At 36.2% G+C, this 22,269-nt stretch overlaps 1 protein-coding gene and 1 pseudogene across 2 annotated transcripts in view; one reads left to right on the top strand and one right to left on the bottom strand.

The window, feature by feature from the left end:
• The window catches only part of Mpp4 (MAGUK p55 scaffold protein 4), a 43,447-nt gene extending 22,572 nt beyond the window's left edge, over nt 1-20,875 (top strand). The window contains exons 13-21 of one of the 2 annotated variants that reach the window (XM_026405337.2): nt 3,826-3,846; nt 6,560-6,574; nt 7,754-7,795; nt 9,786-9,956; nt 11,376-11,456; nt 15,113-15,206; nt 15,603-15,711; nt 17,799-17,933; nt 20,684-20,875. In XM_026405337.2, the coding sequence (XP_026261122.2) occupies nt 3,826-3,846; nt 6,560-6,574; nt 7,754-7,795; nt 9,786-9,956; nt 11,376-11,456; nt 15,113-15,206; nt 15,603-15,711; nt 17,799-17,933; nt 20,684-20,875 (860 nt within the window). The remainder of the gene's footprint in view (nt 1-3,825; nt 3,847-6,559; nt 6,575-7,753; nt 7,796-9,785; nt 9,957-11,375; nt 11,457-15,112; nt 15,207-15,602; nt 15,712-17,798; nt 17,934-20,683) is intronic. The other variant, XM_077799244.1, reaches the window with a different exon arrangement.
• Nucleotides 628-2,541, bottom strand: LOC113194300 (ras-related protein Rap-1b pseudogene; annotated as a pseudogene).
• Nucleotides 20,876-22,269: the final 1,394 nt, after the last annotated feature.

Genomic DNA, 22,269 nt, shown 5'->3' with positions numbered 1-22,269 from the left:
GAACACTTGGAACCCTCCTCCTCCTCCCTGTGTTTTTGCGGAACAGCATAAAATCTGTGATACCAAATGTGTAGAAAGCCAAACACATCTTTTTGTCATTAAGTTTGATGCCCCATCTTCTGGTAAATTCTGGTATAGATAGGTAGTAATGGCTTCCAGAATTTTGAGAAATATATGAAAGCTTTTACATTTCTATATTTCAGGTTTTCTAAAAAAATTGGATTTTTTTTTCAAATTTAGTGGTAGTACTAAGGTTGGTTCAAAAATCACTAGGGTTTTGCTGAAAGTCATTTGCCTGACACATGAATTTGTCTTGGCTTTATGGGTTAATCTAGGTTTTAGAAATGAAAGAACTATTTCAGAGATTTACATATATTTCCCAGAACAACTACAAAATAATGCTCATGCTACAGTTAGTTTACCAAGTATGCATTCCAGTTTTTAAACTTGTGGTAATATGTAATTCCTTTCTGTGCAGTTAATCAAATTTTTATTAAGTAATCTTTTCACATCATTCAAAAGTTGAAAAAAAAAAAAACTGCAAAAGTGTACCCGGTAATAAGTTTCTCTTTCCATGTTCCCCTACTCAGTTTCTTTCTTTCTTTTTTTTTTTTTTTTTTTGCATGGCAATCCAAATTTATTGAACTACTGATGCTAAGTTATACAAAATTGCACCACTTTAATTAAGGCTTTTAGTTTACATTTGGCCACCTCAAAGTAGTTGTAACATTAGGTTGGTCAATTTAAATACTGTGGCTCCCTGTTGGATAGACACACAATCTTTACACCCAAACGTTAATGCATACAAAGCAACAAGGCATTGTTAAATAAAACAGCAATAGTTACTGCAAATTAGGCCTTGTGACCAATTATACATGATTAAAATTACTTCCCACATTCACATCCACAGTACTCATCCACCATTTAACATCTCAACCAAAACGTTACACATGTGAAACAATCACTAACAGGCAAAAATACTAAACCTGTATATTTGGTATTGCAAATACACTTATGCATGAGCAAGCAAGGGATTCACAGTGAGAATCTACAGCTGCAGAAGCCTGAAAATGATTTACAAAAATTGTTAAATCATTAAAAAATTGTTGAAAATATACACTTCTTGTTGTAGACCCCCACTGTACACACAACTACAAACATTGTTCCCTATGTAAACAAAAAAGGGAAACACATAATAAGGAGATTTGAAAAGTCTGGACATTTCCTTCCCAACAGATATTAAAGGCAACGTCTTTAATCTAAGACATCATACTGAAAGGACTATATTTTAAAGACAAGATCACTGTCTCCACAGGTTTTTGAAAAATTAAAAAAAAACTATATAGCTGTGTTAATCAAAGCGCTTATTTTATACAATACAATGATAATGACCTTGGATTTTAAAAAAATTACAATAAACTACAAGTATCAAAGAAGCAAAGTTTATCTGGAGTAGTCTATATAGGAGCTCTTTGGACTTTCTTTTATTATGCTAAAATAGTGGTGCTTTCAGGATTTACATTATTGTACTCTCCAATACAAAGTATGGGGTGTGTTAAAGTATACAGTACACCATTTTCATACATGTACAACATTGGTGGATGAAGAATGTCTCTTAGCAGTAATACTGGATGTAGCCTCTGGTTTTACCAGCTGCATACTCTAGGACTATTATATAAGTAAAAATCTCTCTTGTGATACTGAAAAGTGATTAGAATGTGCAAACTGATATAGTAGCTTTCATCCGCCTCTTAAAGGGTACCACCACAGGAAAGTCCATATAAGATGTTGGTAGGTTTAACAAAGTTGGAATGCGGGCACTGTTGAATTGGGCAACAGTTCTTCAGACCTGGCTCAGAGCTACAATGCATTCAATATATTAAAGCAGCTGACTCGATGACTTTTTTCGGGCCTTCCCAGGCACTGGAGTTTTTCTGTTAATTTGCCGCACTAGGTCATAAAAGATCTCATTAACATTTATTTTTGATTTTGCAGAAGATTCTAAGAATGCACAGTTGTTCCACTGTCTTGATAGATTTTGACCTTGTTCCTTTCCTACAACTCTTTCATCTTCCAAGTTATTACCAACCAGAATCATGGGAACATCATCAGTGTCTTTAACTCGAAGAATCTGTTCTCTCAGATCTTGTAAATCATTAAAGGTGGACTGTGCAGTGATGGAATAAACTAAAGCAAAGCCTTGTCCATTTTTCATGTACAAATCCCTCATTGCTGTAAATTGTTCCGTTCCTGCAGTATCCAAGATTTCAAGCATACATTGTTGTGCATCTACTTCAACTTGCTTTCTATAAGAATCTTCTATCGTAGGATCATATTTTTCAACAAAAATTCCTTGAACAAATTGTACAGTCAGAGCAGATTTTCCAACCCCTCCTGAGCCAAGAACGACTAGCTTATATTCACGCATGATGCAAACTTGTCAAAATTGAGTACTCTGCGAACCTCTCACGCTGTCACCGGCTTCCCGTAGCCAGCGTCGCCCCGCGCTCCCTCCGGGTCGCTGCTCTGGGCGCCATGGCGGTCCTGTCGCTGCCGCAGCCGCTCCGCCTGGTTTACACGCCAGACCTCAGTTTCTTTCTTGAGCCAATAAATGTCATCAGTTTCTTAAGTATCCTTCCAGACAGTCTCTGCATACACTTCAATCTTGTCTCCCCAAACATGAATGCACACATCCTTTGATGATATGATATATACACTATTCTGTTCCTGGCCTTCTAACTGTATATCTTTTTTTTCCTTTTCAGTACTGGGGATTGAACCCCGGGGTACTCTACCATTGAGCTGCATCCCCAGTACTTAAAAAAAATTTTTTTTAAAAAATATCTTTATTTATTTTTATGTAGTGCTGAGGATCGAACCCAGGGCCTCACACATGCAAGGCAGGCGCTCTACCACTGAGCTGCGGCCCCAGCCCCTTAAAACTTTTAATTATAAGACAAGGTCTTTCTAAATTGCCCAGATTGGCTTCAAACTTGAAATAATTCTTCTAAGTAGCTGGGATTATAGGTGTGCACTGAAGCGCCTGGTTAACTTCATATATCTTAAAGATGATTCTATCTCATCATCTTTTAAAAATTGCTTATTTGTAGATATTTGAGTTGTGTTCATTTTCTACTATAAGCATTGTTACAATGAATAGCTTTATAGATATGTCATTCACACATGTATACTTAAGATGTACCATTGCCTGAGCCAAGGGTATATGCATTGGTAATATTACTATATCTTTCAAATTGTCCTCCATATAAATTTTTACTTTTGTAATCCTTAATCCCTTTTTAAAATGCTAACAAGAATTGTTTTAATGAAGGAAGAAGCTGGTTTCTCTCATGCTTTCTCAGTCACCTGATCCTGCTCAGTCAAGACATTCAAGTACTCATTCTCCCTTTCCTTGCCTGTAGCCCCCAGCTCTGCAGGCAGAGGCCTCCCTCCCACACATGTGAGTCTTCCAGAAGCAAGGTGGTGCAGTGTACAACTATCCATAGGGTTTTCCTGTGACATTTCACTTTTCCCTTCTCTCTGAGCCTCTTTTAAAATTGTGTTTTACTTATTCTCTTTTGTTTATTTTATTTATTTATTTTAAGTTCCGGCTACACCTCTGGTTGTCATTACAGCCCAACTACTAAATATTACGTATCTCATTTAAGATATCTGTATATGATTTAGAGATACCACTGTCTTGACCTTGATAAAGGTAGCATAGGCACAAAAGCATTAGCCAGGCAATTATATTGTTAAATACAGTCTCAGTGTAGATAGTAATGTAATAACAATTTTGCTTTTTGCCTCCATGGAAAACCATAGATGAAGAAACATTTGAATCTGGTAAGTGAAAAATTTGTACTGAATTTAAATATATATTCCACATTTTAATATAATTTAGCCATATATTTAGAGATATGATATAATAATTGTTTAAATATGACAGTAAAAATAAACATATGAGATGATGAACATGTTAATTTGCTTTACTATAGTAACCATTTTATTATCTGTATATACTCTTTAACATGTTGTAAATCTCAAAAATACAAGTTTTATTTTTAAAAAATCAACAATGTGGTTGTGAGATATAAATTTTACCTTAACTAATGCTTCTCCTAGGGTCAATATTACCCTCAATTGGGCATTTTGGAACTCTGTGGGAGCATTTTTTGGCTGCCACATGGATTGGGGTCCCTCCCAGCCTTTACCTAGTAGGATCAAGAATGTTAAATGTCCTGCACAATGAAGGGTCAACTCAAGACCCACATATCTTCCTGTTAGGCAAAACCCATTACCAATCTAATGAAAAAGCTCTTTACTACATGATAGTAAGTTTTCACAAGTCAACATGAAGGGCCCAGTGGTTCAGAAGATGGTCACTCTAGAGAGACATAATGACATTGCCTTAGAAATTATGAAGTCCTTTATTCCAAACTTTCTGTCTACACTACATGGATAGTAAATAAATTGGAAAGTATTGTATCTATACTGAATCCATTTTCTTCTTCCTTAATACATTACTTGTTATTATTGATGACACCTAGTAAGTATCAAGGGTCTATCCAGCAAAATAATGTTGACCCCATTTGTAGCAAAATATGTCCCACAGGGAGGTTTATAAAAGCTGGCAACCTGTTGGGGCCTGTTAACATTACTTACCTGATTCCAAGTATATTACATTTCCTCATTTTCTCTATTTCATTGGTCTCCAATTGCTTTGGTATATTATCCCTATTTCAACTAAAGCAATTTCCCTTTCTTATCATGTACAAGTCAATCTGGTCTGTTATTACTTGGCAGAATACTTTTGATTCTAGTGTCCACTTCTTTCCTTTTTTTGTTCTATTCTTCTGCACTTCCTATAAAGAATGTTTTCTGATCTTGATTCTTTTAAATCTATGCCTCCTCATTTAAGTAGGTATAAACATCTACTAGTTTTCTATGTCTTTTAGAGATGTTGCCCATAAATTTATATTTGGTATATATACTTTTAAAATATAAATTACTTCCTTTTGTTTTTCCTTTACATTATAGTAAGAGCATTGTATAGGTTTTTAAAGTTACATGTGTTGTAGATTATATCACCTATGAATTTTATTTCAGAAAAATAGACTGCTACAAATATTAGTTATAAAAAAGATAGCATTGAATTAGGTAGAGTTTGGAACCACTCACTTAAATTAGCCTAGTTATCATTTATATTATTTCTAAAATTTCCTGTATTTCATGAGATGGTTGGTCTACTGGGGATAATTTAATTATTTATACTTGGGTCAGTGTTTGGGATTGGTTTTGTTTTTCATTCCTCTGAGTTATACCCATCCTTCTTTGTTCTGCTCGACTCATTGTGTTGCTGGAAAATACTCCACCAGCTAAGGCTGTGGCTGAGGCTCAGGGGCATTATTTTAAGGGTCTGTAAAAGCTGAGCCAGTGTGTCATTGTAGGTAAGACCATGATCTCATGTCACATTGTCCAAGTATGAATCCTGGGTCCATTACTCATTAACTCTGGCTAACCTTCTGGTGCTTACCCCCTCTGCCTTCAGATTCCTCATCTCCAAAATGGGAACCATAATTAGATTATTTGCATAAGTAAAGTGCTTAGAATAGTGTCTTACCCCCCACCACCTCCATACTTAGTAAATCCTACATGAGGGTTAGTTTGGTGTTATTATGAAATCTTATTCTTTAGGGCAGTTTGTGGCTGGTTTTTTAAGACCAGCCCTTCAGAGGAAAGCATGCAGTGTAAAGCACTCCTTTCAAAGCTTCTCAGTTGAAAAAGAACTCTCAAGAACATGCTGAACTGGCTCTATTAGGAGCTCAATTAAGGAACAATTAGCACCCAACTGGCGTATTTTCCAAGTAGATAACCCTTGGCATTCATTCATGGTACTTACTCCTGTTACCTAGACACTCACTTAGTAGCAGTTAAGGTTCTTCAGTTTTGATCTCTTCATGAGGTATAATGTGACTTCCTTAAATTTCTTTGGGAGGCTCATTTAATTAAGAAGGCCATTAAAAAAAGAAAAGAAAGTACAGCTGTTAAGGATGTCTAGACAACAAAACAGTTTGCTTCATATTCAGTTCCCCTGTCTCCAAGGGGCCAGTTGGAGATGAAAATGTGTACATTAGACCAAGGAAGGGCTTAAGAAATGAGGATAATCAGACCAGAGGTTGGGTCAGCATCTGTCCCACCCCCACCCTCATGTCGTTTCTTCTTCCCCTTCACAAGGTGCCACAAAATGGCCTCTGGGAGAGGAGAGAGAAGCCTCAAATCCATTGCCTTTAATGGGTAGTTGTCTCTTTCAAGACTCATCTTGTTCCAACCCACAGAGTCTTCATGGATCAAAAGACTTCATGGAGAGTCTCAGAGGCAACTTGCAGAAAAAAATTGTTGTCCCTCAGGGGTAGAGTGAGGTCAGATGAGTGTCCTAGGCCTTACCCAAGTTAAAACTTTTGCTAATGGTGACATGAATGCTGTCATTTGCCTGTATTTGATGGCTAACTTGGCCTAACTTTTTCACATCTCTTTCTTCACTTGACCAAATACCCAGAGGAACTTTCAGAAGGTAATTGTTCATTTTTATTTCCTGGGCACACTAGACCGAGCTCTATTTAAAGTCTTTCAGTGTGCCACAAAGTGAATAATCGACAGGATAACTTCTAGGATGAGGAGTAGATATGTTAAAGGTGAAATCAATGATAAAATACTCAATTTCATAGACTGCATTTTAAAATGAATGATGATTAGAGCACTTACCTAACATGTGCAAGGCCCTGGGATTTCCAGTATTGCAAACAAGTATATAAATATAAATGATGGAAGTAATTAAGCATTATTAAACTGTCCCTCAGTAGACATTGTCTTTTAAACTTATTGAGATGAAAAATGTACTTACCAGCAGATGTAACTGATATTGGTATGTCTTTTTTGTATTTTAAAATGTGTATTTAAAAAAATTTTTAAAAATAAAGATTAAGAAAAAGAAGGCTGTCTGTCAGTTCATCCTATGAACAAATGTTTTTTATGTTATTTAATGAGCAAAGCAGAGTTGAATAGATGACAACAAATTTAAGTACAAATAATTTGGAAATGACATTTTTAGAACATTTTTTATGGAGTTTATAAGTTTGTCCAAAGACTCAGAAGAAGCAGAAACAGGTTTCTGAACTAGTTCTATATGCTACAGGTCCCAGGCACAATTTTCCTTACTTAGTCTTATAGTTTCTCGGCAATAAGAAAACAAGTGACTATCATAGAGCAAGGACCAATTTTATATAGAATATTAATTAAGTGGAAAATAAAAGCTCATATTTAGCAAAGAGATTAATTATAGGACCTGTAAGAACACTGTATAAGCAAGTTAAAGACAAAAGCCAGTTTCTTTCTTTTTAAAAATCAGTTTTCTTAGGATATGTTAAAAAATGAATACCCAGCTTTTGTGTTTTTACTATGGCTTCATCTCTTTTCTTATATCTTTAAACAAGCCTAATTTTTTAACCATACTATAAAAATAGTTCAGTATAAAACGGAAGTTCTGAAGAATGTTTTTCTATAGTTTATTGAGTGAGAATAAAAGGATGGAAATTGCTGAGAACAATCTTAGAAAGCCACTCAAGAATCAAGTCAACTGTGCTGCCAACTAATAAAACAACGTCAATTGACAATCTGAAGATGATTTCATGCATTGGTTCTAAGTAAACTTCTCTTTGTCCTCATATTCTGTTCTTGCCATTTCATGTCCCAGACAAGGAGGAATTTATTGGCTCTGGTCAAAAGTTCTTTATTGGTAAGTGATGATTAATAAGAGGTGAGTCTTAATCATTTTGAAGTGGTATTCATATCAGCCTGGTGTTCTGCTGAAAGTTTCTTTTGCTGGTGGACATTTCCAAAATTGTTCCTTGTCCTGTTTTCCACCTGTCTACTTTTTCTTCTCAGTGCTCTGATCTATTAATTATTCATTGTTAGTCTTCTAATTTCCACTAGGTATCTCCTAATTATTTATGAAACATACTTCTTTTCATTGTCTCCAAGTCTGTTCCACAACCTATTTATCCTTCTGAAGAGACCAGTTCTCTAATTACTAAACTCTCCTTTTATGGTCACATTTCTATATGTTTGTCACCTCGCAGAGCTTTCTGAAGGGACCAGGTATCTCTCATTTAGAGCTACTCTGGACTTCCCTCTTCATAAGATGAGAGAGAACCACAGAGCTGCAGTCTGTAAACCAGAGTGTTGGCTCCCAAGCCTAGATGCACTTTGAAATCATTGGGGGACCTTTAAAAAAATAAGTGGCCACCTTTCTGTACTACTTCCAGAATCATCAGCCCCAAAGCCATTAGGTAAGGTAGAGCAGGTTAGGAAGCAGCATGAAGATGGAGAATGAGGAGCCTGAGTAGAGCAAGGTGGAGGGTATCTGTGCAGGGGATGAGGGCGGCCTGATGCAGGTGGTCAGTGTAAGAGGAAATGAGGATGGCAGTTGTCATTTGTTGGCCTCTAACACTCCACAACCTTTACAAAGATCATCTCTCGTGGGCTGACACTTTCTGTCAGGCTGCCACTACTGTTAGTCCCATCTGACACAGATGTTCTTAGTTGATGTAATAAGTAGATGTATTGAGAATCAGATGTCAGGGTTTTTCCTGTTAGAAAAGGGAGTCGCAAATAAAGGGGAAGGCCGCAATGAATCCTGTGGTTTGAACTCATTTCATAAGCATTGGTATGATCTCATGACTTTCGATATGTATAGGTATAAATACAAATAGTAGTGTGTGTATATATTACACACACATATGTGGTTTCTAGTTGTACTGCTAGAAACAGCTCTGAAAGTACCAGAAAGCTCTTTGATTCAATGGGCAGACAAAGCAGGATTCTAGGAGTTTGGAAATCAAGATGAAGAGGTCCAACTTTGCCACTGATCACACAGTCCTGAGCAACCTGAGTCCTAGTGTATTCACCTGAAAAATGTGAACGAGAAGCCTGTCCACCCTGGCCCAAGCCACTATCATCTCTTACCTGGACTAGAGTGGTAGCTGCCTGACTGCTCTCCCTGAAGCTGACTCACTCTCTACAGTTTGCATCCTGCCAACAGCAATCAGAGGAATCCTTTAGAAACAGAAATCAAATAAAGTCACAAACTGTCTCTCCACTGTCCAATGACTTATACTTGAACCACATTCCAACACTTCACCAACTCGTGCTGTGTGATCTGCCTCCAGCTACCTCTCCAACCCCATTTCCTCCTACACTACCAATTACTCTCTGCCCTGCAGCTATCCAGGCTACCTGGCCTTCCACAAATGCTGCAAGTACAGTCCTTCTCTGCTCCTTTGATTTTCTGTTGCTTCAGCCTGGATTGCTCTTTCCCTAGATGCTTCCTTAACTGGCTCCATCTCTGCATCCAGACAGCTGCTCAATGCCAACTTTTCAGATTCTTGAACTGTCTAAAAAAGCACCCCTGTCACTCTGTCTACTTACCATTTTCCCCCAAGTATTTATTTTGGTTGTTATCTATTTTTGTGTCTCTTCCTCCATTAACATAGGTTTCAAGAGATGATGGGCTTGAGCTGGTTGGTCACACAGCTCCAGCACCCAGTACAATGCCTGGCTCATAATGGATGCTGGATGCAACTTACATAGTACATGGGACATTTGGGTATTTTCCCTTCACATTCTCTCTTATTTTCTTACTTCAGATATCACAGACATTATGTGCTTCATCAGAATTGAAGCTCCTGCCCTGGAGCTCATGTTCTGTGTGTTTCCATCCTCCCCAGCTGGTTTCCGCCGCAGCATGCGCCTTTGTCGAAGGAAGTCTCACCTCAGCCAGCTGCATGCCACTGCATGCTGCGATGGCAGCTGCTACAATGCAATGGGTGCCCCTTATGAGGAGGTGGTGAGGTACCAGCGACGCCCAACAGACAAGCACCGCCTCATAGTGCTTGTGGGTATGTCTCAGTATGCTCTGCCTCTACTTGTCATTGGGGAGTTGCCTTCTAGATTTAATTGTCTTGCATTGTGAGTAGTAGAAATCCTTATAGACCTTTATATAATTCCTTAAAAAAAAAAAGCCTGTTTCAGCAGGGTGTGGGTGGCACACACCTGTAATCCCAGAGATCTGGAGGTAAAGGCAAGACGATTGCAAGTTCAAGACCAACCTCAGAAATTTAGGAAGATCCCATCTTAAAAATAAAAATAATAAAAAAAAAGGCTGGAAATGTAGCTGAGTGGTAGAGCACTCCAGTTTAATTCCTGGTACTGGGAGAGAGAGAAAAAAAAAGCTTATTTCATATTTGTGTTTATAAACAAAAGTTTATTGTAGCAAGCTTTTGGGAAAATATACAATTGAATATGTTATGCCATGTATGAACCTAATAAACCTAATTATTATGTTCATATTATGTATGAACATAATAAAAAGTTGTATTATGACAAAGTCATAATTGATATTTCTTCTGTCTGTTTAGAAGTTGTTCTGTAAGCATACATTGTTCTGTATGCCCCCAAACTGGATCATTAGTCTGTGTTAGGAAAATAAACACTTAAAGTTGATTTCCCTAAGAACTTTGTAACCATTTCCTCCAGAAAAGTGGCTGAAGTCTTCTGTACTGTATTTTGGGGACTAAATAACCAGGCAAATGTTGAGCTTGAGTGTCTTGCTTTTGTAACCAAGATCTCTACAAAGTTAGCAGCTTATATCTTACTGCCATTTTCTGTTCAGCTGTGAGCAGGGCAGGCCCCTGCAGGGCAGAACATGTCATAGATCCAGTTATCTCCTTTGCAAGGAATAGTGTAAAATGAAAACACAAGAGTTGTTTGTTCAAATTATTAGGATTTCAAGGTAGAATAGCAGAGCATTAATGCAAGTAAGGTATCCTAAGCATGGGCTCTCTGTGCTCAGAAAATCAGCCCTGTTTCTAGTTAGACATGTTTTGCTGATTTAACTACCAGTCAGAAATGTGCCCTTGAATTCCTTAAATCACAGAACCTATGGCTGTCAAGTCTGATTTCTGACTGTGATATGTTAGTAACTTCATTTGAAGAGGAAAGGCAGGATGTCTCAGATTATCCTAAATGAGACCAGCAAGTTCTCACAGCATCCAACATTAGGTAAAGTTCACTGGAGTAACAGGTGCTTGCAATTCCTTACCTCATTTCTGCATGTTGAAGCAGTGTGGGTTACTGCACGGATCACCAAGAAAATTCCCAAGAGTTTTATTATTTCACAAGAAAGGATGTTACATAATTTCCCCAAGAAACATTTGCTCTCAAGTTTCTTCAATAAAAGGACTGAAATAATGATCTTAGCACATAATTATTTGTATGCACATCTAATAATTTCTGTATGTGACTCTTTTTATATTTAGGACCTTCTGGCGTTGGAGTCTCTGAGCTGAGAAGACAACTTATTGAATTTAATCCCAACCATTTTCAGAGTGCTGTGCCACGTACGTTTGGTTTCTGTTTTAGCAGTTCATGTTTTGGTAAAACATTATTTCAAATGTCCCAATCTTACTTAACCGTGTCATATTGTTTTAAGACACAAGGAATAGTCCCTAAGTATTTCTAACTATATACTGGCATTTCAGATAGAGAGACTTTTCAAATGTGACTTTCCATTTCTTAACTGTAATATAAATGACGTCTCAGGAAAAAGAATATTTCAGCAAAAAAGGCTAAATATTCATTCAGTACTTCTTATCTTCCTGGCACTGTTCTTGGCTCTTGCCTATCTTACTATTTTTTTTTTTGAGAGAGGGGAGAGAGAGAGAGAGAGAGAGAGAGAGAGAGAGAGAGAGAGAGAGAGAGAGAGAGAATTTTGAATGTTTAATTTTTAGTTATTGGCGGACACAACATCTTTGTTGGTATGTGGTGCTGAGGATCGAACCCGGGCCGCACGCATGCCAGGCGAGCGCACTACCGCTTGAGCCACATCCCCAGCCCAGTATCTTACTATTTTTTTAATCTAAAAAATTAATATTTGCACATGTAACTTTATGTAAATTGTAAGTATGATTAAACCACACATGGTGTTTTTAAAAATCATATTCTCTTATTACCTTTTACCCAGGGTCCTTTATTTCTCATAAGCTACCGGTTCACCACTACCACCTCCCAAGATGCAATCTCTTAGATTTTTCTATATTCATTTATCCAGTCAGAGTATATTTTCTAAGTTTTAAGATATTTGAGAACTGTACTTCTAAAAAATAAGGTATTATTATTATTTGCTTCATTATTCAAAAAAAACATCTTTAAAATCACTCTAAGAAACTCAGTTTGGTTGCAAAAATATAAAAGACAAAGACTTAGAATTCCTGAGTTCAAGAAAATAGAAGGTTTCTAATCATATATAGTCTATTACATGTAAAAGGAGGGTAAAGTTTAACTGAGGCACTAAGATGTAAACTTTTAAGTGAGGAATGTAGAAATTATTTAAGCCTGGCACACATATAAGCAGAGTGAAAGGGGTGGGAATAGAAATAATAGGAGATTTTAAGGACACTTTTACTGGAGTAAGCCATGCTGTGGGATGGCTTCCAGGCCAATGTGGGTGGGAAGAGCATGTGGGTGTGGTGTTTCTCCTTCCCTTCAGAGCAGGAGGAAGGAACATAGGGAGACTAATTTAGGGAGCTTTATATGTGCTCCCTTCATGGAGGGAATGTAGAGGGAGAAACACAGAAGACTGATGTTAGAATTATTCCTGAAAAATCTAAAGGACAAGAGATTAGAGCAAGAGGCCAATGGTGACATTTGGGAAATAGCTGCCTGTGTAGACAGGCAAATCTGGGTAGATGGTGTGGGAAAATGTCAGCCTGGGATTATTTTAGCACCTGCCCAAGAGGAGGCCTCAGTTGAAGACCAAAAGGGACTCCCAGATGCATCAGAGTATAGAAGGAATACACAGACAAGCCGGAAAAGAGATTGGATTTGCCAGCCCCAGTTGTTGTGTGGGTGGTGATGGTAGGGTGGTAGGGTTTGCAAAATAGTCCAATACTTCATCTAGGAGAGAAAGAGCCAGATTTAAACATCTGATGAGTCTAAAGGAAGCCAAGGGCAGCCTTGGTATCTGTCAAGTGGAAACTTCTCTGACCTGTTTTTCCTTTCTCTGCCTGCACTCTAGTTTGGAGAGTTATAAAAACTGAGGGAGGAATGGTAGAAATGCAATGAAAAGAAAGAAAAGAGAATATTATTCCTTTTCTTGACCTCTGGCTTCTCTAACTTCAGGCTTCCCTCTGTGTAACACATTTGAGACAGATGTGAAGAAATGCCAAAAATATAAATGCAGCTCATAATTTTGATTATTACATGGAAAAGGAGTTTAAATTATTAAATTGAATCTGAATGAAGAAAATGTAATTGTGGAAGGAATGATGGTAGACTTTAAAAATTGTTTAAAATTAAACCTAAGGCTGATCAGAAAAGTCTGAGGAACTACTAGATTTTCTTCCAAGGTAACGGAAGGTCTTGCTTCCCAGAGGCAATGGGAGACCATCAATGTTGCTTTATGGTCCCACCCCATCAGTTGTGTTTTGTGAAGTATCAACATCACTTACATATGCAAGAGCAGACATTAATCTCAAAGACAAAAACTAAGAAATCACCATTTTTCAGTAGTCCAGATAAAAGCAAGATGCCCACAGATCGTAGAAGAATTTTATCATTCAAAGTGAGGGAAAAGAAAATGCCTATATTTTGTTTTTTTTTTTAAGTTAGCTGAACAGTTTTATACTTAAAATGGCTATCCCACTTATGTATTAATTTGTAGACTTTAACTTACTTTATAAAATATCAATCCAACTGAAAAAAAGGAGAAGGAGTCATCTTAGAGACTTGAATGAATAAAAAACAAAAATGACCCCAAGATGGCATTTACTTTTTTTGAGCCACTTGAAGGTCTGTAACTTTGATCATTTAGGGTGTGTTTCCAGCTCTGGCTTGGTCATTTCCATGTTTTGATACATCAGGTATCGATCCATTTCATCTTTAAACTTTATCAAATGCAAAAACAGAAGTTCTTTATTAATAAGGGAAGATTTTTGTAGTGGAGAGTAAGGAACTAGCTTTGAAGCATGTGGGATACAGAGTTGGAACTGTGTATTATTCATCTGAGTTCTAAGAACCTAACATGATATTTGGAACACAGAAGGCCCACAGTACACATTAGTTGAATAAATGGATGAGCAGACAATAAGTAACTCACTTTTAGGTATTTGATGAACTCCTATATTTTCTACCAAGTGTTATTTAAGTTGAAGATTCTAAAATTAAAGCAGCCATGTCAAAGAATCAGACTGAATCTAGACTTGGCCTAACTTTTCCCTTCAGTCATCTCCAAGAATAATCACCATCCTGACTTGGGTACTATTACATTTCATTTGAGCAAGACTGTAGAATGACATGGACTTTTTCCATTTCAAATTTGAGACAATCTGGTAGAACAGAAAATAGTAGTCTAGGAGGAGGCAGAATACTAGGTTCTAATTTCACCTTCGCTTTTCATTAGTCTCATGAATGTGAGAAAGCTAGTTACTCTCCGAAAGCATGAGTTACATTTCAGAAAAATATACATAATAACATTCATCTATCTAGGAGTATGGGGGATGAAATGAAATAATTAGAAAGGTACTATCCAATCGAAGGGTACTGTTGGTATTGCTACCTGGGAGTATACAGGAATTTTAGGGTCCACACATAATTAATCATTGTCTGTTTTGACTAAGGGACTTTCCCCCCAGTGCTGGGAATTGAACTCAAGCTCTCCCATAGGCTAGGCAAGTGCTGTATCACTGAGCTACATCCCCAGACCCCTGTTTTGAATTCTAGCAGGTGTTCTGTTAGGGCCTTCTTATCCTGGCTTAATACTAATACATTCTTTTCCACAGTCTGAGCACTCAATAAAGGTTTATTGATTGTTTATGATATGAGAACTTCTTTCTTATCACCAATTCAGCCTTCCTGTTTTTGGTTTTTGCATTTTACTTATCTGTTTGTTTACGTATTCACTTATTTGTTTTGATCAAGCTTCTTTATCCAAATGCATATTGATAACAAAGCAAAATATTTTGAAGACTCTGAAAACTTTCATTCCCCTTTTTTATAGATACTACTCGATCCCCAAAGAGTTATGAGATGAATGGGCGTGAATATCACTATGTGTCGAAAGAAACATTTGAAAACCTCATGTACAGTCATAGGTAACGTTCAGAAGCTAATTCTTGCTGCTAGTTGTTTGAAATTTAAAATGTTTGACATTCTCCATTTTTTAAAATGCATTTTCTAAAGCTCCTCTGGGAAAATTCCTCTGGACTAAAGAGTTAAGCAAGGAAATGTACATTGATACCTAGTACACCAATCCATTGGTTTTGGAAAGGGGGCAGAATCAGGTTGCAAAATTTAGAGAATCTGAGGAAATAGTTAAGACCTATGTCTTCTAATATATTTTCCCCCACCGAGTATTCACTAATTCTTTTCTTTGCAAACAAATATAAAATCTCTATATTTATATTCAATTCTATTGGAAATTATTTTCATGTTACTACTATGATTTTACTTGTAGAGAAGTTCTTGTTTCCTTTGTTCTACCCCTGCAGGATGCTGGAGTATGGTGAGTACAAAGGCCACCTGTATGGCACTAGTGTGGATGCTGTTAATGCTGTCCTTGATGAAGGAAAGGTCTGTGTCATGGACTTAGAGCCTCAGGTGGGTGTGTGTGGCAATTTTTCTGATCGCCCCAAAGTTAAGTGCATCACCCGTGTTATGCATATGCTGTAGGTTATAGCTGAGACATTTTATTCTGTTAGCCTTATGAGACCCCCTCTCTAAGGACGAGGTTGTTACTTGAAGTATCAGTTCCTAACATCTTATTCTCAGTTATGGAAGAACTCTTACTTGTCAGACACAAGAACAGAACTGAAAAGTTGGTCATAAAGAAAATTTAGAATCTTTCTTGCTTTGACCTTCATCATAAATGCATCAAGGTAACTTCTTATGGAAGCAATAACATGTGGCTGTATACAAGGAGGGTGAGGTTCCTAGGTTTTCATATCTTTATTAATTCTCTGAGACCACATGTAGAGGAGCAGGGGTGAGCAACATAGGGTATGTTCAAGAGCATGCAAGGAATAGGTTCACTTTTTATGATTCATATTTTCTTAGTCATTTAAAAATATAAATTGGCCAATAAATATATGAAAGTGTTTGGCATCCCTAGCAATTAGGGAAATGCAAATCAAAACTACATTGGCATTTTATCTCATCCAGTCAGAATGGCAATCATTAATAATACAAATAATAATAAATGCTGGTGAGGATGTGTGGGAAAAGATATCTATTCCTACATTGTAGGTGGGACTGCAAATTAGTAAAACCACTTGAAAAAGCAGTATGGCATTTTTCCGAGATTGTTTCATTTTTCATTAAAAAATTAGGAAGGAACCGCCATATGACACAGCAATCCCACTCCTTGGTATTTTTCCAAAAGAACTAAAATCAGTATTCAATAGTGATATAGCCACTTCAATGTATGTAGCAGTATAACTCACAATAACTAGGTTATGGAATCAGTCCAGAGGCCCATCAATTGATGAATGGACAAAGAAAACATAATGTAATATACAACGGAGTTTTACTCAGCCATAAAAGAGGAATGAAATTATGGCATTTGCTGGAACTAGAGAACATCATGCTAAGTGAAATAAGTCAGACTTATAAAATCAGTGTTGAATGTCTTCTCTCGTATGCAGAAACTAAAATGAAGGGGAAAATGTGGGGTTTTTTTTGGTGTGTGTGTTTGTGTGTGTGTGTGAGTATGTGTGTGTGTGTGTGCAGAGTTCCATAAAAAATCAGTGGCTCATTGGAAGGGCTTGAGGGGGAGGGAGGATAAATGGGAAAAGAGAGGAATCGTGGAATGAAATTGTCCAAATTATGCTGTGTTTAGCATAATTTATATATATATATATCTCACAGTGAATTTCACCTTTATGTATGTCTATAATGCACTAATTAAAAAAAACTATAAATAAGTATATATATATAAATGACATAGCATAAGTTATATATATATGTATATATATATATCTCACAGTGAATTTCACCTTTATGTATGTCTATAATGTACTAATTAAAAAAAAACTATAAATAAGTAGAAGAAAGACTAGAGGAAGGGGAACAGAGAGGAAGAAGAGGAGGAAAAAGGGAAGTACTGGGGACTGAAGTAGAGCAAATTATATTTCATGCTTATATGATTATGTCAAAATGAACCCCAATGTTAGGTATATCTATAATGCACTAATAAAAACATTAAAATATACTTTGTATGCTAGAGAGAATCAAAGGAAGAGAGATTCTTTTTCATTGGGTCAAAGCCAGTGGTCAAGGTGAAGATGGTAGCAGTATCCAACATGAGGTGATAGCAAAAGGAAAGAGAAATGAGGGTGAAACAGAGTTGACTCATCTTGAGTTTCTGTCTGTGTCATACGAAATCATATATAGGATCCTATTCTCAGTAAGATTCTGTCACATAATAGAGCTTAATCAGCTTGTAAGATTTACGTAGCAAGTCATAACTAGAAAGAGGAAGACCAGGATTGAAACTTAATTTTGATTCTTGAACCCCACCTCTTAATTATTAAAAAAACATTTACTATTTTAGAGTTGAGGAACTGGGAGTTCATGAGACTATACTCTAGTTTATTTCTGGTCTTCTTAGAAGTTTTGAGAATATTCCAGTTGACTCTAGGAAGTTAGGAATCTGGTTTTTAAATGTACATTCAATTTTTTCTTTGTAGGATATTCAGGCAGCTCGAACCCGAGAACTGAAGCCCTATGTTATATTTATAAAGCCATCTAGCCTGAGTTGCATGAAACAATCTCGGAAAAATGCCAAGATTATCACTGACTACTTTGTGGACATGAAGTTCAAGGTAGATCAACTAAAAAAATTACTGTATTTCTGTCAGTGATGATGAGGCCAGGAGATCCAAGCCAGGTTGGGCTGAGCTGAAAACCTTGACCTCATTGTCCTACTTACCCCTTCTTTGATCCTTTTCCCAAGAGTCCCTCAGAATGGTTCAATCAAAAATAAATAAGAAAATAAAAATCATTGTATTGCTTTTACATGATCCCCATATCAAAGAATGTAATTTTTGTTCCTAATGAGTAGTGCCCTTATAATTTATTCTTTTTTACTGGACATCACTTATAGATATTTGAATAAAGTTAGTAAATGCTATGATGCTTATTTTTTGTCTTTTTATTTTTGGGGGTCTAGTTTTTTTTTTTTTTTTTAAAGACCCTCATGCCACAGTTTGCAAAGCCAAACAGAAATGAGTATGTACAAGCATATTTATATTTTGAACAGATCATTTATTTTTACTTGGACATTAATTTTTAAAAATGCTTTAGTGAATGTATTTTTGTAATATGAGGTATCTCACAGAAACTTTTTAAAAAATATTTTTAGTTATAGATTGACACAATACTTTTAATTAAATAATTAATTTTGGGTACCAAGGATTGAGCTTAGGGGCACTCAACCACTGAGCCACATCCCCACTCATCCCTATTTTGTATTTTATTTAGAGACAGGGTCTCACTGAGTTGCTTAGCACCTTGCTTTTGTTGATCTGGCTTTGAACTCTCCTCAGTCTCCCAAGCCTCTGGGATTAAAGGCATGTGCCACCACATCCAGCTTATTTATTTTTATGTGGTCCTGAGGATCAAATCCAGTACTTTACACATGCTAGGCAAGTGCTCTAGCGCTCAGCCACAATCCAATCCCTTGTAAAAACTCTTATTAATGATGATAGCAATAATAGAGAAACTAAGCATACATACATACACACATATATGTATGCATGTATGTGTATTTTTAAATTAAGTCTACTTGAGATGTTTTGGGTCATAAGATATGATACATTAAGTTGTATAAATCTTATGCGTGCAGCTCAATGAATTTTTACATGTTGTATGCACCCTACAACCATCACCTAGACTAAAATATTATACTTATTTGTATGTGGGGGAAGTAAAAAACGCACAACATAAAACCTACCTACCATCTTTACCAAGTGTACAGTTCAATAGTGTTGAATATATTCATATTACTGTAAATAGCCAAATATTATTCATTTTGCTAAACTGAAATTAAAAATATGACTACTTCACAAATTTCCATGTTATCCTTGCAGAGAGGATATTGCTAATCTCCATACTATTATATTATTATATATGTGCTGCCAAAGTAAGCACAAAGTGGCTTTATATTATCTTTTATTTTTAACTATTTTTGTCATCATATTTTTTCAATGAGTATTAAATTTGCCTTTTGGACTGGAGTCCACGAATGTATTCTCCGAGTCTTTTGGGCATTTAAAATTGTGTTTTCACCGGGTGTGTTGGTGCTTGCCTGTAATCCCAGCTACTCAAGACTAAGGCAGGAGATTGACAAGTTTGAGGTAATTTAGTGATATCCTGTTTCAAAATAAAATAAAAATGTAGTTTAGGGGCTGGGGCTATAGTTCAGTGGCAGAGCACTGGCCTAGCATGTGTGAGGCCCTGGGTTCAGTCCTTAGCACCACATAAAAATGAAACAAATAAAAGAATGCTTTCCATCTACAACTACAAATAAATAAATAAATAAAAATTTAAAAAGTTTTAAAAAGGGAAAGGTTTATTTAAAAAAATGTAGTTCAGTGGTAGAGCACTTGTCTAGTATGTGTGAGGCCCTGGGATCCTTCCCAACACTTCCAAAAAAGTGTGTTCTTATTTGTAGTCATCTCAACAAATTAATAAAATTATTTCTGGATCATGAGTATGATTTACCTTGTAAAGAAATACTGCCACATATTTCTATGCAGCATTTATATGTGCATTTAAGATTGCATTGGCAACAAATTGTACTATTCTAATTGTTGTAGACAACTAAGAAAACAACAGCAATGAATTTAGTGTATTAGGGACAAATGAAGGCCAAATGACCTTCTTTTAAGGACCATTTCACAAGGGAAGAAATAGATAATATTATAGGTAAATTATGTCATCATAGAACAAAAGGTAATTTATGTATGCCCAATGCAATAGGAATATGTCAGGCTACCCTAATGTTGCAAGTGGTCATTTTGTATCTGCAAAATAATGTCATTCTTATTGGGTTAATGTTCATTTGAAATTTATGTTTAAATTTTATTTAAGTGGATAATTTTCCTTTGGTTTTATGCCACATATGGTTTGAGAGCTTCAAATATGTAGATAATGGAGCAAAATAAGTCTACATGGGAAGTTGAGGAGTAATTTGTCTATAACTATTCCTAAAATTTGCAATACTGATGAGAGAAACATTGAGTAAGACTAAAGGTCAAAAATGTAGGTTTTGTAATATAGAATAGAGGGCATTTATTTAACATGTTTTTTTTAAGAGAGAGATAGAGAGAATATGAATCTTTTTTATAGATGAACACAACACAATGCCTTTATTTTTATGTAGTACTGAGAATCCAACCCAGGTCCCGCCCATGCTAGGCGAGTGCTCTACTGCTGAGCCACAATCCCAGCCCCTATTTAACATGTTTTTATAAACTACTTCACAACTGAATGTGACAGTATAACAAACTGTGTATTATTTCTGTGTCACTAAGTCTGTGCCATCAATATATATATATTTTTTTCTCTGAAGGATGAAGACCTGCAAGAGATGGAAGATTTAGCCAAAAAAATAGAGACTCAGTTTGGCCAGTTTTTTGATCATATGATTGTGAATGACAACTTGCAAGATGCATGTGCCCAATTGTTGTCTGCAGTACAGAAGGCTCAGGAAGAGCCTCAGTGGGTACCAGCAACATGGATTTCCACCGATGCTGAGTCTTAATCAAGCCTCCTGCTTAAAACTGAAGTTTTAATATTGTACCCTTGTTTCAGAGATCTGAAATGACAGTTGCAATCTAAAACAGTATTATTTGTCCCATTATAATGTGTGCAACTTATGAAGTACTGTAGTTTATTAATTATTCTTATTTTTTAAAATGTATGGTTAGATATGTTATTGTATAGTTACATAGATTTACCTGTTTGGCTTTTAGGCATTTTTTTCCCTTTACTTCATATGAAGAATTGGTAGAAATATGAATTATGTTAAGTTGCTGAAAATGAGAACCTTTCATAGATTTCATATGGTCTAAGTTTCAGGTAAAAAGAGCTTTCCTAAATAAAATAAACAGTACTTAATTTCAGAAACTGTATTTTTAGTTCATGAAACTTGTTTTATGAAATTTGTTTTTACAAAAAGTGCCTACTGGACCAAATCAGCAAAAATAGCTAATATGTACATTTCATATCTAACATCAAAACTTCTACAAATGCCATTGTCATTTATGAATCAGGCTACAAGGAACACATATTCTTCTGATCAGAGGTATAACAATCATAAATTTTCCTAAAAGCCAACATCCATATGTATGCCTAAATTTGGAAAAGATGATGGACTAGTCCTGTAGATCTGTAGATCTGAGAACACCATAAGATGAGGATATTATTCCAAAGACTTATTTTTCTTTCTTTTCCTAGATCTGAGACTTTCAGTTGCTCTCCCTGCTCGTATATTTGTTAATCTTTCGCATCACTTTCTTTCTCCATATGTATACCGTGCCTCCAATCTCTTAACTATAAAGCAGAGTGTATGATTCAAAAATATTTATGGTTCTTTTTTACTTAGATAACAAATTTTATCTTTCTGATATGATCAGGGGACATCATAGGGATAAAGGGCAAAAGCACTCTTGGGCCTTGGCTCATAGCCTGACAGCCATTAAAAGGTCCCATTTCACTCGCAGATTTTCAGATAACAAATGTGCCTCATTTATCCACTATCATTACAACCAAGGTGGTTCAGGCGACTCATCCCTATCACAGGGCAAAGATGCTTGAAGTGACCTCACGGTTTGAAGAGTTTCTAAAGCCAATTAACATTCCTAACCCCATCTCTGCTAAGAGCCAATAAAAGGAGCTCTTTTCTTTTGTTTCTTGTGGAGCTTCCCAAGTAGAGGCCCAATAAAAGCTTAGCCTGTATGTTCCTGCTTGCCTTGACTCGATTTCCTGTCTGTCTGCACTGAGACAAAGTTCCCACTGCAAGGCATCATTTTTTTCCTTTAAAAAAATATTTTTAGTTGCTGATGGACACGATATCTTTATTTTGTTTATTTGTTGAGGATCAAAACCAGAGCCTCACACGTGCTAGGCAAGTACTCTACCACTGAGCTACAATTC

The sequence above is a fragment of the Urocitellus parryii genome, chromosome 1 (assembly GCF_045843805.1).
Source record: "Urocitellus parryii isolate mUroPar1 chromosome 1, mUroPar1.hap1, whole genome shotgun sequence".
Taxonomy (NCBI): Eukaryota; Metazoa; Chordata; class Mammalia; order Rodentia; family Sciuridae; genus Urocitellus; species Urocitellus parryii.
Note: the sequence above shows the minus strand (reverse complement) of the source record. Positions and strands in the feature narration are given on the sequence as shown.